At 38.8% G+C, this 17,302-nt stretch overlaps 1 protein-coding gene across 1 annotated transcript in view; it reads right to left on the bottom strand.

Moving 5' to 3' along the window:
* Window positions 1-16,565: 16,565 nt before the first annotated feature.
* The window catches only part of LOC147629941 (vacuolar protein sorting-associated protein 35B-like), a 52,490-nt gene continuing 51,753 nt past the window's right edge, over window positions 16,566-17,302 (bottom strand). Inside the window, exon 22 of the mRNA XM_086811471.1 lies at window positions 16,566-17,241. Within this exon, the coding sequence (XP_086667597.1) occupies window positions 17,031-17,241 (211 nt within the window). The 3' untranslated portion in view covers window positions 16,566-17,030. The remainder of the gene's footprint in view (window positions 17,242-17,302) is intronic.

Raw genomic sequence — 17,302 nt, forward strand, 5'->3', positions numbered from 1 at the left:
ATACTTAAGACTAGAGAGGCTAGAGCATTTTTAAGACTAGAGAAAAGTCTATAGACTCTATGTATAAACTTGCCTAAGACTAGAGTTTTAAGTTTCACCAGACCATTTTTAAGTTTAACTGACCAAGCGTGAAAACAAGTCACTTCTACATATTGCATCAGTGCAGTGTCTTTGTGTGGCATGAGATTCAAAGTGCTTGAAGGATCTTGTGCAAGGTCTTTATGGGTGCACTCCGCAATATGGTGTGGGCCATTGCATGGTGGCCTATGTACCATATTGGATTAGGGGCCTATGTACCATATTGAATCATTGTAGTGTCTTTATGGGGGACACACTGCAATAAGGTGTAGACCTTTACATTAAAAGCATTGCATAGGTGCACCTACATACGATATTGTTGAGGTCTCTCGCTCTTTGTTGCACCATGGCTTTGAAAAGAAACATAGTCTATGAGCAAAACTTGTTTAAGATACCCATAGAGATCATATTATTGTTTCTCATATGGGTCTTGTTGGTCATAAGACTCATAGCTATCTTGTTCTTGGTTATTTATCTCTATGGATAGCGTCATTGAGTATTGTTGTACTGATGCAATTCTTAGGGAAACCAATTGAGTTGCTAATATTGCAGGTGGATATGGCAACTACCTTGCAATAAAGGGTATTGATATAGGTAGGCACTAGGGAGGATTACCCATTAAGGAGTGATTGGTAAGGATGGCAAGGCCAATGGTTACCTTGGCACGACAGAGTTTACCCTATTGGGATCCCTTAGTACCAACAATGAGGTGTGTCATAGTTTTTGTGGTGCTACCAACAACAGCTCAAAATTGTTATTATCTAGACCTCAACATTGGAGACTCTGTACTTGTATGATTTTGACAAAAAATTGCACGCCAAACCTATCTTGCATGTAAATAGGTGTGGGTATCTTTCTACATACTTTTCTTTTATGAAATAAGCCTACTTAGGGCATGGACTTCTAGGAAATGGGCCTATGACAGGGTTCGTATGCACTTATTCTTTAATTATTAATCCCTTCTTAATTCTCCAATAGTTATGCATGGTAAGAATTTTCGTTAGAATTTGTAGATGCTGGTACATATTGTATGATAGGAAAATCCTCCAAGGACATAAGTAGGTATGTCCTTCGAGTCGAGCCTTTAAGGTAACAATAATTAGTTAGTGCAATGTTAGGTGTACATACCTCTAGATTCACGTCTATAGGCACACATGTCCAAGCTCATGTCTCATATCTCCAAGCTCATGTCTATAGTCTCATGTATCTAGACACGTCTTTTTGTGCGAGACTATAGGCTCACGTCCTCCAACTCAAGTTTTGGTTTTTGGAATGGTTTTTGGTATTTTTTATGATTTTTTGGACTTGATGCAGTGATTATTGGTACTAATCCTAGTTAATGTTTGTTATGTAAGGAACTAAATGTTTTTGATTGTTTATTATTGGATTTACATGCTTTTAAGATGCCAATTCAAACAATGCATATAAATTTTATAAAATAAATACAATTAACTATCCCACTCTAATCCACTGGGTGATCCCAATGGCTTGGAATGGATGGATGGATGGAGCTAATCCTCCCTGAGCTAGTTCTTGGTAGTGTGGGTGCCAAATACGTTCAAGTTAAGAGCTTACCTTAGCCTTACCAAAGCATGTGTTATATCAGGTCTTGCCTTAGAGCCTTAAATGCAACTTCCCAATGGTGGGTGTGCTAGCTCGTTTATCACATCCTCACTCCATTATCACCCCGAAATGCTCCTCACCCCGAAATGCTCCTTTACTACTAATAGGGTGTTACCAATAGGGTGAAGGGAGAGCTCTCCATGCCTAGCTCGTTTATCACATCCTCACTCCATTATCACCCCGAAATGCTCCTTTACTACTACTAATAGGGTGTTACCAATAGGGTGAAGGGAGAGCTCTCCATGCCTAGATAGAGGTGAAACGAGATGGCCCTTGTGATGGTTCTCTCTCACAAAAGGTGGGGGATGAAGGGGAAGCTAATGCAAGAAACTAACCTACAACCAATCCTATCTAGCAAGCATCAAACATGCAAGATTCAAGAGCATACATGCAAACAAGAAGATAAAAGAAGAGAGATCAAGTAAACTATTGTCAGGAGATATGAGACATGAGCTTGGACATGTGAGCCTATAGACATGAATCTAGAGGTATGTACACCTAGCATTGCACTAACTAATTATTGTTAGCCTATAGACATGAATCTAGAGGTATGTACACCTAGCATTGCACTAACTAATTATTGTTACCTTAAAGGCTCAACTCGAAGGACATACCTACTTATGTCCTTGGAGGATTTTCCTATCATACAATATGTAGCAGCTACAAATTCTAACGAAAATTCTTACCATGCATAACTATTGGGGAATTAAGAAGGGATTAATAATTAAAGAATAATTTCCCATAAGTGCATGCGAACCCTGTCTCATAGGCCCATTTCCTACAAGTCCATGCCCTAAGTAGGCTTATTTCATAAAAGAAAAGTATGTAGAAAGATACCCACACCTATTTACATGCAAGATAGGTTTGGCATGCAATTTTTTGTCAAAATCATACAAGTACATAGTCTCCAATGTTGAGGTCTAGATAATAACAATTTTGTGCTCGTTGTTGGTAGCACCACAAAAGCTATGACACACCTCATTGTTGGTACCAAGGGATCCCAATAGGGTAAACTCTATCGTGCCAAGGTAACCATTGGCCTTGCCATCCTTACCAATCACTCCTTAATGGGTAATCCTCCCTAGTGCCTACCTATATCAATACCCTTTATTGCAAGGTAGTTGCCATATCCACCTGCAATATTAGCAACTCAATTGGTTCCCCTAAGAATTGCATCAGTACAACAATACTCAATGACACTATCCATAGAGATAAATAACCAAGAACAAGATAGCTATGAGTCTTATGACCAACAAGACCCATATGAGAAACAATAATATGATCTCTATGGGTATCTTAAACAAGTTTTGCTCATAGACTATGTTTCTTTTCAAAGCCATGGTGCAACAAAGAGAGAGAGACCTCAACAATATCGTATGTAGGTCCACCTATGCAATTCTTTTAATGTAAAGGTCTACACCTTATTGCAGTGTGTCCCCCATAAAGACACTACACTGATTCAATATGGTACATAAGCCCCAATATGGTACATAGGCCACCATACAATGGCCCACACCATATTGCGGAGTGCACCCATAAAGACCTTGCTTAAGATCCTTCAAGCACTTTGAATCTCATGCCACACAAAGACACTGTACTGATGCAATATGGTATAATACGGTACATCAACCACCATAAAAGGGCCCACACCATATTATAGTGACTCCCCCACAAATAAATTACATTAATGCAATATGGTACATAGGCCCCACTGATGTAATATGGTACATAGGCCACCGTACAAAGGCCCACACTGTATTGTGGAGTGCACCCACAAAGACCCTGCAGAAGATCCTTCAAGCACTTTGAATCTCATGCCAAACCCCAATGTTATTCCTTATTGAGGAACATGCTATAAGTGCAGATTCGTCCATGCTTATTACAAGGATTTTCCAAGCAAAGTGACAATTGCCCTCGTGCAAAAAAGCATCTACTACCACTTCAACGAACCTTAACTTGTTAAGCATAAAAGAAGGACTAACATAGTCCCCCTTAATTTCATTACAAGGCTCCAAGCCAAGATGAGGGTGTCAGCTAGAGGAACATCCAAGCACAAAGCCTAGACTTCAACTGTAAAAGTAAACAACCACCAAAGAGCTCCGGGCGCAAGCCCCAAAGAGTCCACAAGCCCCTAAAAGGCCAATAAATGATAACCAAAGGTCCAAAAGAATAAAACCTTAAAGAACGCATGTAATCACAATGCACTATTGATATAGTAAAGGGAAATGATGTCATGACCATTAAAAGTGGTTTGGATGAGAGCTCCAAGGTTGCCTCCCTATGGAGACAACCAATTAAATCCCACTTGAGCCTACTCTTCCCAATGAAAAGTAACCCATAGATTACAAAAACCTTCCAAAGAAACTCAAGGAGTACCTTAACCCTATGTTGGAAAAAGAGAGAATGAAGCAAGCCCAAGAGCTTGCAAGGAAGTGCAAGCTAAACTAGAGCTAGCGCTAGTGCTAGAACAAAGTGGTCAAGTGTACGAGAACCACTAACCTTGCCAGAGTGTATCCCATACCCCATTCCAAAGCCAATCATAGTCCTAGTGAGGGAACCTCAAAGTTTGAAAAAGGCCTAGACATACCCATAACCATCCTTAAAATACCACAAACAAAACTAGTTCGGGAGCCTTTACCTTTGGAATCAATCCAACCGATCCCCACATTGCTAGATGTAATGAGGTAGGATTCAGTCGTGGGAGGTGAAAGTTGGCCTTTCATGGATCATTTTAGCTAGCATAAGATTTTATCTAAGGTGAATGATGACTTTATCACATCCCCGTCTCAAAGGTACCACTTCCTATGGAAGGATCAGTGCACATCTCTTACACATTGATAGGCTCTAGCGTACCTCAGAGTGAGTATAAATGCAATAAGTGCAAGTATCACCTGTCCTGTTGTGGGACATAGTAGACCTCATAGACTTCTTGTCCACCACAAAGGTGTTCGATGACTATTTTATCTCATCCCCTTTAGATGCACTTCCTCCTACTACACGGAAGGATCAATGCATATCCCTTGCACATTGGTAGGTCCTAGCCCACCTCTGAGTGAGTATATGCCTAATGAGTGCAAATTTCATAGCAATCTTGTCCTTCAAAGTCTAAGTTCTTACAAGTTCTCTTTTTCAAGGAGATTTATAATGTTTGAAGACTCATCCACCGAGGTGGATTTTTTTTGGCGAGAAAATTTGGGCAAGCATAAACCCAAATATGGCAAGCAGTCACTCTCTCTCTCTCTCTCTCTCTCTCTCTCTCTCTCTATTTTTGTCTCTCTTATCTATCTCTCTTAATATTTGTCAATAGCAAAATAAAATTACTGCAATAAAATGATACAAGCTCAAATAAAATTACTCCATGGAAATTGTTCCAATAAAATGATACCCCATAATATTTTTGCACATCCCATACATCTCTAAAGTAAAATTAGGAACATGAGTTGTCCACTAAACCAATTCAGGGTAGGTTCGTTCTCTCTGCATATATATTCAGTTACCTCCCTTTCTGATTGGTTGGTGAATAAACATATTTTCATTTTCTCTCAATCCCATGACTCTCATATACACAAAGTACAAGTGCTTGCATGCTAAGTAGTGTTTTTGCTTGTTGACCCTTCCCAAAAAATCTAGACATGAGCATGATGGATGCATTTTGATATGAACATCATAACTTCCCACATGAAAACCTTCTCCAAAAGTCTCAATGGTGAAAGCCTCATGTTTGGAAGATTGAAACACCTGCACTTGTGTAACTTGTGCATTTATGTCTAGTGCTTTCTTGATCCTTTTTGCAGCTTCTTTTGAAATGCCTATTATGTATCTTGTGCGATGACTATCTCATGACATATCATTTTTGAATGTGTTTGTCTCTTCTCTAGGCAGCACTTCTAGTTGACTTGAGCTCAATGGATTTTGTTGCTCCCTTCCTAAATGGCTTACTATGTAAGTTATACCCTATGAGCACCAATGCATTTACCTCCTCAACTATTAGATTTGTGCCTTCAGCCCACTGGCCATATAGTAAGCACATTCTATGGGGTATGGTCAATGTTCTTGTCCATAGCCCATGTATGCATGATGTCATTATTGCAAAACAGCAAGGTCCATGATGGTACAAGTACTCCTTTTACACATCCTACAATCACACGACCACACATACTACTACCTATATAACCCAAACACTTTACTCTGCTGCCCTTTGGAGTTCTCCTAATTGCCCAAAATGTCTTGTCTATGGGTGCTTCCATTATGATTTTGAAACTCGATTTATTTCTTGTGTCCACATCTTCATCCATGAAGGGTATTTTCTTGTGACATCCAATAGACTTCCTATCTCTCACATGCACTTTGTACTCAGGTCTATGACTAGCATCATCATCCACATTAATTACATTACATTGTTGTCTCTTGTGTGTCGGGCTGATTCCCGATCACTTGCCAAAGGAGTTAGGGCCTTGTACATAGGTGTACCTGCAGTGGTACTCTTTATTGTCCTTACAACTTGTGTTGGGCTTGGAGTATGTACATTTTTCCTCTCAATGAGCTTTTCAAGACTTGGACCTGCTCCGATATGCTTGCCTATCGTATATGAATTTTGCTTTGCACTCTATAATAAAGCATTAGCCATGTTTGATACACATGGCCATGTTTGATACACATGCATTGTAGAGTGTTATTTTTTGTTTGAAACCCTCCTCGGCTAATCAACTTCCATGTTTAGACTCTAACAAGTTTGTTCGTGGTGTACATGACTGATCACCGCTCTTCTCCACCTATGCAATAGTTAGAGATATATTAAAAACATCAATAAAGACACTAGTTTTAAAGACAATGGTTCTTATACATACCGAAATCATTATATTACCCCAATGTGCAATGCCCACTTCCCACCAGTTCAACCAAAGATCCATGGCAGGTATATCTGAATCTTTTACATTTCCACTATGCCACCATTGTCGGATAAGTCACCCTTGAGCTAGTACAACCTTTTTTGTTGGCTCGGTCTGCCACTTCTTGCACATGCTCTTATGCACGCCTTGGAAGGCCTTTATAACATACTTTGTGGCATGTATATTTAGGCTTTATGCCCAATGAAATAAACATGAGCGTTCGCGATCTTTCATTTCTTGTCCTTCAGTCTAGAATTCTCTAATGGCATTCCAATTTGCTTGGGCTTCATCTGCCCATGAAACCAAAGAAGTCTGCCTTTTAAATCCGTGTGCCACCATGACATTATTTATGCACTCCCAAACAATACTTGGGAAGTCTTGTCCTCCTCTTTCATCTTGCAAGTTACAATAGTTAGAAGCTCCTGCAAGCTGCAACTAAAAATAAATATGCTAAAAGAGGTAATAACAAAAAACTTTTTTTTAGCCATTATTTCTAGCAACAAGACATTGGTACTACCTTGGATCATAAACATGACAAGCCATTGTTACCCAATCCATGATGCGTCTAGTGTGGTCAAATTGGATCCAAGCTCTTCTTAGATCACCATTTCTTGAATGCCGCATTCTATTGACGAGTTCAACACCTGAGGCTGGTCCTTTAGTAGACATCTTGAAAGCAAAACAACATTTAGTTTCATTCCCTTGACCTAGAAATCGGCTTCCATGGAAGAAGTCATAATTACAATCCCTCTTCAAACGTAGCAAGTCATTATAGCCAAACGATGACTTAGGTGGTCCTTGGTGTGCATGAGCTACTGACCTTCGAAACCTACAAGAAAGGAATTTTAATCACTTTGTATATATGGCCTTAACAAATGCTTCTCTAATTTAACTCACCACTTGTTCTCAACTAGCGGGCCGAGTTCTTCTAGCACATTATTGAATTCTTTATCTCTCCATGCTCATGTCCTTGATCTCCTTCTCGGACTAATGAAGTTAGCACCAACTCCTTGGCAACACACATCTACACCTTCCTTGGACCACCACCTACATCTACTTTAATTACTCTTTGAACCATTGCTTTAGTCTTATCAAGCAATGCCTTTGATGTTCCGGCCTAGACACCATGTGAATGAATTCTGGTGTGTATTAGAAGCCGTGTTACACTATCATCACTAGGCATGACATAATACACATAGCATGCACAAGATGCCTTGCAAGTAGCTGGCTTTTTGCAATAGTGACAATTGAGCTTTCCATCATTAATGGCCAGGACACCAACGTCACAAGTTTTCTTTATATGCACCCTTTGAAACTAATGTCATTAGTAGGGAAGCCATTATTCAAATACCAAGGGCATGTGGTTTGTAAACAATGCATTTCAACAATGTAATGGCTTATCTTATACACGCCTAGAAAGTTGACACCAACTTCACAAGTTTTCTTTATGCACCCTTTGAAACTAATGTCATTAGGGAAGCCATTGTTCAAATACCAAGGGCATGTGGTGTATAAACAATGCATTTCAACAATGCAATGCCTTATCCTACACACCCCTCGAAAGTTAACATTTAATGTAGCTACCTTTGTCCACATGTGGCCATCGTACTTATGATCCATTCCATCGATGCCTGCTCCAAAACAACCCATGGTGGGTGGCAGGAAACTCAAATATTACATCCCCATCATAGAATCTAGGAAGCTCATTCACCTTAAACACCCATGGTATACGTCTCACCAGCTTTGTCAAAGTGTTCTCCTTCCTCATGTTCAAAAAGAACTCTACATTGCTTTTCAATTTCAAGGGTGAAAGTACTTCATGGTTGGGTAACTAGGTGTATAGAGGCGCTGCATCTAATACAGATGTCTTCTATCATCAGAATTTGTTGAACTTTTAATATTCACATAATTAGAGGTACCAATTGATGTACTAGATTCTGAGCTTACACATACCTCATATGTAAGAGATATCAAGAAGGTAGAGATCCTTGCCTTCTATATCTTGAAGTGGAACAAGGGCAACACGTGTCTCTTATCTGTTGTGATTGTGATCACTTCTAAACCCTTGAACTGTAATGTTGAACATTTTGAATAAGAAATTCTTTGTTCACAAAGCCTTTGCCAGTGCTCAAAGGCACCCTCATCTCACATGTATCATTGTTGGGGAAAATAAGCAGAGCCTCCATAATAGAGATAGAGGGATGTGTGTGTGTGTGTGTGTGTGTGTGTGTGTGTGTGTGTGTGTGTGTGTGTGTGTGTGTGTGTGTGAGAGAGAGAGAGAGAGAGAGAGAGAGAGAGAGAGAGAGGGATGTGTGCATGTTTGAGAGAGAAGGAATCACTAGTTAGGAGGTCCTAAATAAATAATTACCAAATATCATCTACAATACCGTTTGTATTAGAGTTAGTGTTTGTTTAACCATTTTAACTTCAATGCTAAAAAAAGTTAAAAAATATATTTTTTAAATTTTTTGCAAAAAGAGTTTTTTATTTTTTTTAATTTTATTATTCTTATGATAAATCATTTTATGATCTTGTCATTCCTCCTCTCTATCCAACTCTCTCTCTCTCTCTCTCTCTCTCTCTCTCTCTCTCTCTCTCACACACACACACACACACACACACAAACCTCAATCACAACTCAAACTTTTCCAAGAGCATTTTTACTACCTCAACCTTATATGGGTTGAGGTAGGCTTCAAGAGCATTGGTATGGCACGATAAAGAAGGGGTTTAAGACACGTAACTCAAACTTTTCCTGGAGCATTAGTAGGATATGATAAATAAGGGATTTAAGACATTGGTATGACATGATAAAGAAGGGGTCTCTCTCACTGGCATTTGTTTCACTTTTTCCCCTACATTGAAGTTTTCTCTATGCATGTGTAATATTCATATCAATATTACCTTTTAGGGTAGTAATTAATTATGATAGCTTATTGAAGCTAATTATTTTCTCTATGCATGTGTAATATTCATATCAATATTACCTTTTAGGGTAGTAGTTAATTATGATAGCTTATTGAAGCTAATTATATGCACACCTATTTATCTCTTAATTAACTGGATTAGAAAAGGGTTCGTTTATCCTACTAGTTGCACCATGCAACACCATTTCTTAATCAATCTAATTAATTGATTAATTCCTCTACTTAAACCTTTTCATGTGGAGATTAATAAATAGTATGTATGTATACAGGATTTTTGGGAATATGTATAGCATTTCTTATAGGTTACATGGTTTTGAAATGAAATTTAAGTAGTATGTAGATACACATGATTTTTGGGTATATATATATATATATATATATATATATATATATATATATAGCATTTCTTATAGGTTACATGGTTTTAAAATAAATTTTAACACCCCAAATATTAACGGATGTAAACACTTTTAGTAAACATTATTAAAAAATGGTTTTCAATCCACACTTGTGTAGGCACATATTTTCTTTATGATGCCCAAGAGTTTAACCATAGGAAAAATAGGACATCATGTGGTGTATGGTGTAAATGAATTATTGAAGCTAGTTTTAATTGAATCTTTTATCTTGCTACAAGCTAGATTAGCAAAGGATTTATTTTGGCACTCATTTATCTTGCTACTCATTTGATTGTTAACTCATTGTATCTTTTATCTTGCTACATAGATTAGCAAAGGATTTATTTTGGCACTCTTTTATCTTGCTACATAGATTAGCAAAGGATTTATTTTGGCACTCATTTATCTTGCTACTTATTTGATTGTTAACTCATTGTAGGTGAAAGGGCTATCAAGGAAGCTGGCCCAAAGTAGGCGGCATTTCTTAAAAAAACTGGTTGTCCACGCTCATGCCAACCTTCCACGTTTCTTAAAAAAGTTGGTTGTCCACGCTATATTCAACCAGGTCAAGTGTGTGCAACTCTACGATAAACCTCTACTTAAACCTTTTCATGTGGAGATTAATAAATAGTATGTATGTATACAAGATTTTTGGGAATATATATAGCATTTCGTATAGGTTACATGGTTTTGAAATGAAATTTAAATAGTATGTAGATATACATGATTTTTTAGACTATATATATATATATATATATATATATATATATATATATATATATATATATATATATATATATATATATATATAGTTTACATGGTTTTAAAATGAATTTTAACCTCACCCCTAATATTAATCATTTAATATGTAGCTAATAAAGGATGAATACACTTTTAGTCGACATTATTAAAAAATGGTTGTCAATCCACACTTGTGTAGGCACATATTTTCTTTGTGATGCTGCCCAAGAGTTTAACCAAAGGAAAAATAGAACATTATGTGGTGTACATTGTTATTGAATTATTGAAGCTAGTTTTGATTGAATCATTGTACCCACTGTTGTTATCAATGGGATCCCAAAAGACATCAAGACCATACTATTTTTGACATGGAGACCAGCCAAAACCATCGAATAGTTTATAACAATAGATACCTATAAACATGCTTACTTCAATCACCATGTACTTAATGCTAGAATTATATGATGCTCATTGAAAGACGTGGGTATCATGTTGTCATAATGATTACATGATTATCCCCTCCTCTTTGAATGTTATTATTTGTGAAAGAAAAGCATGTCAATCCATCTCCTAAGCTCCTTTCTAAAGACCTTTCTGATAATAATGAGAAAAACTCACCATTAATCCCATTCAATAGAGGAAAACTCACCATCATTCATCCCATAATGGCGCTCTCTCCATGTGATATATTGCATGTATTTCTCCATGTTAACCATTTGTTTGACGTAATTTTGTGAAGCAGATCTGCATTCACCTAAGCGGTCTAGAGGTGAGGGATCCAAGCAACCTACAGTCCATGATGGCAAGAAAGGTGTAACCAGGGCAGGCAGTGGGGGAAGCATTGCCTACAAATGTCGCAAAACATGTAAGTGGGCAAGGCAAAGGTGCAACTAATATTGGGACCAAAAAAAAAGGGGTGGCAAGTCAAATGTGGAAAGAATTGGTCCCTAAAAAAGGAAGAAAGTCACAAAGAAAAGAAAGGTTGTAAGCGAAGATGAGGAGGATGATGATGATTTCAGAGGAGGACGATCACACAGAAGATGAGGAGGTGGAGGAGGACAAAGATAATGACACAAATACTTCAAACAGTACTCCAAGTAGTAATGGACACTAACCTTCTTTTATAGCTGTTTCAAATCGTTTCCTTTAAAACATGTGTTTAATTGTGTGACCATGTTTTATTTTTTTGTATACAAGTGTTTCAAAATATATCACCAAAGCACATGGCTATTTTGGGAAGCCGACAGTATAACTGGGAACTGGGAGAAACATCTCACAACAATAAGTGTGTAAAAACCCCAACTTGTATTTTGAACATAAGTATTCGCAGTTTCCAATAGGTTTCTAATATTAACTTGGCTCCCAGAAATTACAATAGGCTAACAAAGTTTGTTGGGGGCTTGAACGAGTCTAGAAATATAGGAAGCCAGCCCTCATCTTTGGTAGGATGTTCAATGGTGTGACACCACCACACTAGGAGTAGAAATGACACCAGTAATGATGCCATACCCTTATGGTATATCACAACCTAACATGACCAACCCATATCAGTATCCGACTTGGGGAGGACCTCCATGACCCAACATAAACCAGCAAGATCATGCAACTTCAAGTAGTACATGTGCCTCACATGGAATATGAGTCATAGAGATGACCATGTCATTGGTTGCCAAAAATATTTATTGTTGTTTTCCATGGATTTTGTATTCATTGTCTCATGTATGGAAGTGACTTTTATCAAAATCTTGCAAAAGTGAGAAATGTGTTGGTGTTTACGTGTCAATATCCCCACATAGAGAGAGAGAGAGAGAGAGAGAGAGAGAGAAATGTCCTATGTGTTACTACATGTGAAATATCTTGCAAAAGTTTGAAATGTGTTGGTGTGTAAATGTGTCAATATCGAGAGAGAGAGAGAGAGAGAGAGAGAGAGAGAGAGAGAGAGAGAGAGAGAGAGAGAGAGAGAGAAATGTCCTATGTGTTGCATGTGAATATCTTGCAAAAGTTTGAAATGTGTTGGTGTGTAAATGTGTCAATATCGAGAGAGAGAGAGAGAGAGAGAGAGAGAGAGAGAGAGCGAGAGAGAGAGCGAGTGAGAGTGCGTGTGAAAGAGAGAGAGAAATTTCCTAAGGTGAAGAGACTAAGCCAATGTTTATTGCAAAAGACCTCACCCCTAAGTAAGAAGTAGAATCAAAGGATTTTAGGATGTGTTTGGCTGGAAATACACAGACATAAAGGAGAATTGATAGCTTTCCTTAAAAAGAATTTTAGGATGTATTCGCCTGGAAATACATCCTAAAAACCATCCAAACCGAGAGCCTACCACACGAATCTCAAATATAGAAAAATGCTTAAAGAAAAGCTAGATAAGCTCATCGACGTGGGATTTCTATGTGAAATCAAGCACACCAAGTGGGTGTTGATAGTGATCGTTCCCAAAAAGAACAAAAAGCTTAGTGTGTGTTACCTCAAAAAGATTAACACCGCCATAGTTTGTGATCACTACCCATTGCCTTACACTGGAAAGAGTCTATGGAGCAGAAGCTTATAGCTTCTTGGATGGCTTCTATGGGTATAACCAAGTAATAACAATCAACCCAGCCAATCTCAATATAAGACATCATTTTTTATAGAATGAGGAACCTATGCATATTGTGTCATGCCATTCGGCTTGACCAATACCCCTACCGCCTTCTAATGCTTGATGTGTATAGCCTTCAAGGATCTCCCTGAGAAGATCTTAGAGATATTCATTGATGACCTATGCCTATACATAGAAGGAGCATCTTGCTCATCTTTAGCTAGTCTTTGTGAGAGATGTAGACTCTATCGCATCTCATTAAACCCACTCAAATGTCAATTCTGGGTGAAACGCGGTACCATCCTTGGACACATTGTCTCAAAGAATGGCATCTCCACAGATGAGAATAAGATCCATGTAATCTTAGAGTTTTTACACCAGCCATAATAACAAGGGGATATAATAAATTATGTGGCATTTAGGGTATTATAGAAGATTCATCTTCTTATATGTTATATATGCCATACCCTTGTATATATGCTACCAATTATCTTTGAATGGATAGAGTGCGATGGCGGTAGGCGATGGAGTGGAGCTTTGGAGTGCAACTGTGTGGCAACATCGTCTCCTACGAGAATCCGAGCACAAGTATTCACGAGGTGAGTGCCACACTTTGCCCATGCAATTGTAAGCTAGTCATGGGATATTGGCTTCTCGGTTGAGTTGTTTTATGCTCCTGAGTGTGGTTGGACAAAGCCCACGACATTGGTTTATTCTTGCACTCTTTCTATGGTGCAAGGGCCTCCCATAAGCGGCACCGCCCGCCCTGCCGGGGAATAGCCCCATTGCATAGCCACATTGCATTTTGAATGCGTGTGTGCATATAGATGATTTCTATTTTCTATTTTCTGTTTTTTCGAGAATGGTAGAAACAAAATTCTGAAATTCCATCCATTTTGTTGCATTGTTGGCAAGTACCCTTACCAAGGGCCCTAGTTTTGGTACTTTGATGTCCGAGTAGTTCGCTCCATTTGTGGCATTCTCGTTTGATCATGTCATGAACTTCTACAGTGGCCTTTTTGGTTGATCATGTATGGGGCCAAGAGGGCTCATCTGACATGATCTTTGTCAATGGGTGACCCTCTTTTTTGTGTTGTTCAGCATCTCTACTTCTTCATTTTTGTTATAGGTATTATGAAGTGGAGAATGAGGAGGAGATCAAGGCACCCCCACTATGGGAGCTCTCTAGAGCCGTTGAGGCTGAGATGATCTTGGCTCTCAAATTCCGGCATCTTTGATGTTCCTTGTGCAATACCCATAAGTCTTTGGTTTATGCTAAAGTGTCTTTTGAGTGGTGCTCACACTGATGGAAAACGAGCTTACTCAAGCAAGAACAGATGACTCTATGAAGGGAACTGGTGATAAAGTAGACATAATTGTGGAAAATTTTAAGATTTGGATAAAACTGTGTAGGCTACAAAAACTAGGTTTGGGAGATGATGAAGGTGATGGGCACTCTGGTTTTAGCTTTGTGAGGATTGATTGGGTAGAAGAAATAGTGAGAGAGGGCCAAAAAATTAGATTTTTAACTCTGGGCAAGTACATTTGAAAATGCAGGTTGAACAGTCAGGTTCACAACCACCGACAACGCTAGTACGCTTGTATTAACTTTGACCTTTGAATTGATGTTGCAGCATGGTGCACGGGGGTGATGGGTGCTCTAGGACCTTGGTCTGCTTGAAGCTTGTGGTCGCCTGGTGGTGTCAATGGGGTTAGTGTCTTGCACATTTGAGGGTTAAGTACCATGGGGTTAGTGTCTTGCACATTTGACGGTTAAGTACCATTGATCGTAGTGGAATTGGTTAATGCCACCATTGGGGATGGTATTGCCTCTCCTATTGCTACTTCATGCCTCTCCTATTGCTACTTCATGCTTGGGAGATCTTCCGACCTTTGGTGGTGGTGTCAAAGGCACAACTTTGGGTCTCCACATCTTAGGTTTAGCATGGGATGGAGTTTGGGTTGGAGGCCTTCTACATTGGGAACCAATGTGAGGGCTTCCTTTGTAATAGCCTTGGGCTATTAACAACTCTATGGAGACCCAGCATCAATAGGCCCATTTTGGACTCTCCTAGCTCACCCACATATGAGACCCTCTTGCAAACCCGCATAGCCATCATGCAACTACGAGACTCACATGACAAACATGTGAACCCACATGAGACCCATTTCACATATCATATGATGTGCCCTATGTGTCGCACTATGTAGCGTAGTGAAGTCATTGGAACCGAAGCTTATACCAATAAGTTAGTGGTGTATTAGAATTCTATCGCGAATTCAATTAAAATCGTGTGGTAATAAATGCCTCTGTTGCAGAGCAGCTTCAAGTAGAAGAGAAAAACTTCCAATCAGAAGATCAACCAAGGAAGAGATCTTTAAGGACATAAAGCTTTTGATAGCTACAACTCAAAAACCGACTGCTTTTGACATATAAAAAAAAGTGGTTTTTCTATAATTCATGCTTTGAAGAAATGGTGATACTATTTGTATGCACTAAACTTGGTGGTGATTGACCATGAAAGTATCAAGTAGATTTGGAATCAGTCTAGCCTTGATAGCAGGAATGCCTGAGATGTTCAACAGTATGAGTTTAACTTAATATGAACTAAAGCTTTTAACAACTGTGACTGCTGTGTTGAGGACAGTAGAACGAAACAAGAAGTTCACGTTTGAAACAAGTTTAAAACAAATATTAGTAATTACCTCGTAAGAGCAATCCTTATTCAAAGAGAAACCAATCGCTTTTCGCCTTAAAAATAAGCTTTTGTTATCATTCGTTCTTTGAAGAAATAGAGATAGTATGGTGCTAAACTTGGTCGCAATTGGTTTTGAAATCAATCCAACATTCGTGGCAAGGCAGCCTAAGATTTTGCAACAATTTGAGTTTGATTTAATATGACAGATCAAAAAGGGAAACGTTTCTTAAGGGAGGAAAGTAGCCACTTGGCACACCTTGGGTTAGGGAGAGAATGGACAAAACATGGACTAGAGATTTTTCGAGAAGGAAAGCTGACAGACTACGATGAAAATAGGAGAGGACCCCCATGCAAAAATCAATGGAGGCCACGTTGTGACTTGGGGACCTCTCTACTTTGCAAGGAATGTTGTAGAACGGAGGTGTGCAGTTGAAGATACACAACAAAAACAAAAAAACAAACAAAAACCTATTTCAAATGCTGATGAGACATGGTCTCAAGTACAATCACATAGAAACACATGATGCTACACAGGGGAGAGCTATGTTATTCACAAACATCAACTTCCACGTCCTCCTATGGTAAATACACATCCACTAACATGTCCCCTAGTGGGGTCAATGTGACCAAAGTTTTTATAGCAATAAGTTTGTTAGCATGTAAAATGACATCAAGTACACAAGTAAAATTAATCTCTCTAGGCTAAACAAGAAGAAAGTCAACAGAAAACTGCTACAACTTATTACAGGCAAGGTGTTCTTGACATTCAAATCAAGGAGGTCGTAAAACCCTTAAGATAGCTCTTCATTGAATGAGCCGGTAGCATGCAGATGTGGCACTGTACTATACATTAAAACTTGTCAGTCAACTTGCATTATCATGTGGCTTGAAAGAGCCCAGTTGAGATTCAAAGCTTCCCACTAAAACTCGTCAGTCAACTTGCATTATCATGTTGCTTGAAAGAGCCCAGTTGAGATTCAAAGCTTCCCACTAACTGTTCCGACTCAGAAATGGTCTCAAGGATGTAGCCACATCCCAAACAAAGGCTCAAGCATAAAGAAACTCATTTCTACAAAATAAATATGAGCATGAGCCTATCACACTTCAATTGCAGCATACCGCTCCGCCACACTATCCCCTTTCTGTTTCTGGAACCGAACATACCGCAATGTGCTAGCCAAGAAAGCATCCACCATGGGGTCTTGGGTGGCATTCTCACTCTGCATTTCGGTCACAATCAGCTCTATAAGACCCTGGATAACATTGCTTGTTATGTGTTGATTGCCATGTTCAAAGTAATACAAGTACCTGCACCAAAAGAAACATCACTCATGAAAATGCCTCTAATAGTAAAACTCGCAGTTCTGGT

This window comes from Cibotium barometz, chromosome 17 (genome assembly GCF_041138505.1).
Source record: "Cibotium barometz isolate CiBa-2024 chromosome 17, ASM4113850v1, whole genome shotgun sequence".
NCBI lineage: Eukaryota > Viridiplantae > Streptophyta > Polypodiopsida > Cyatheales > Cibotiaceae > Cibotium > Cibotium barometz.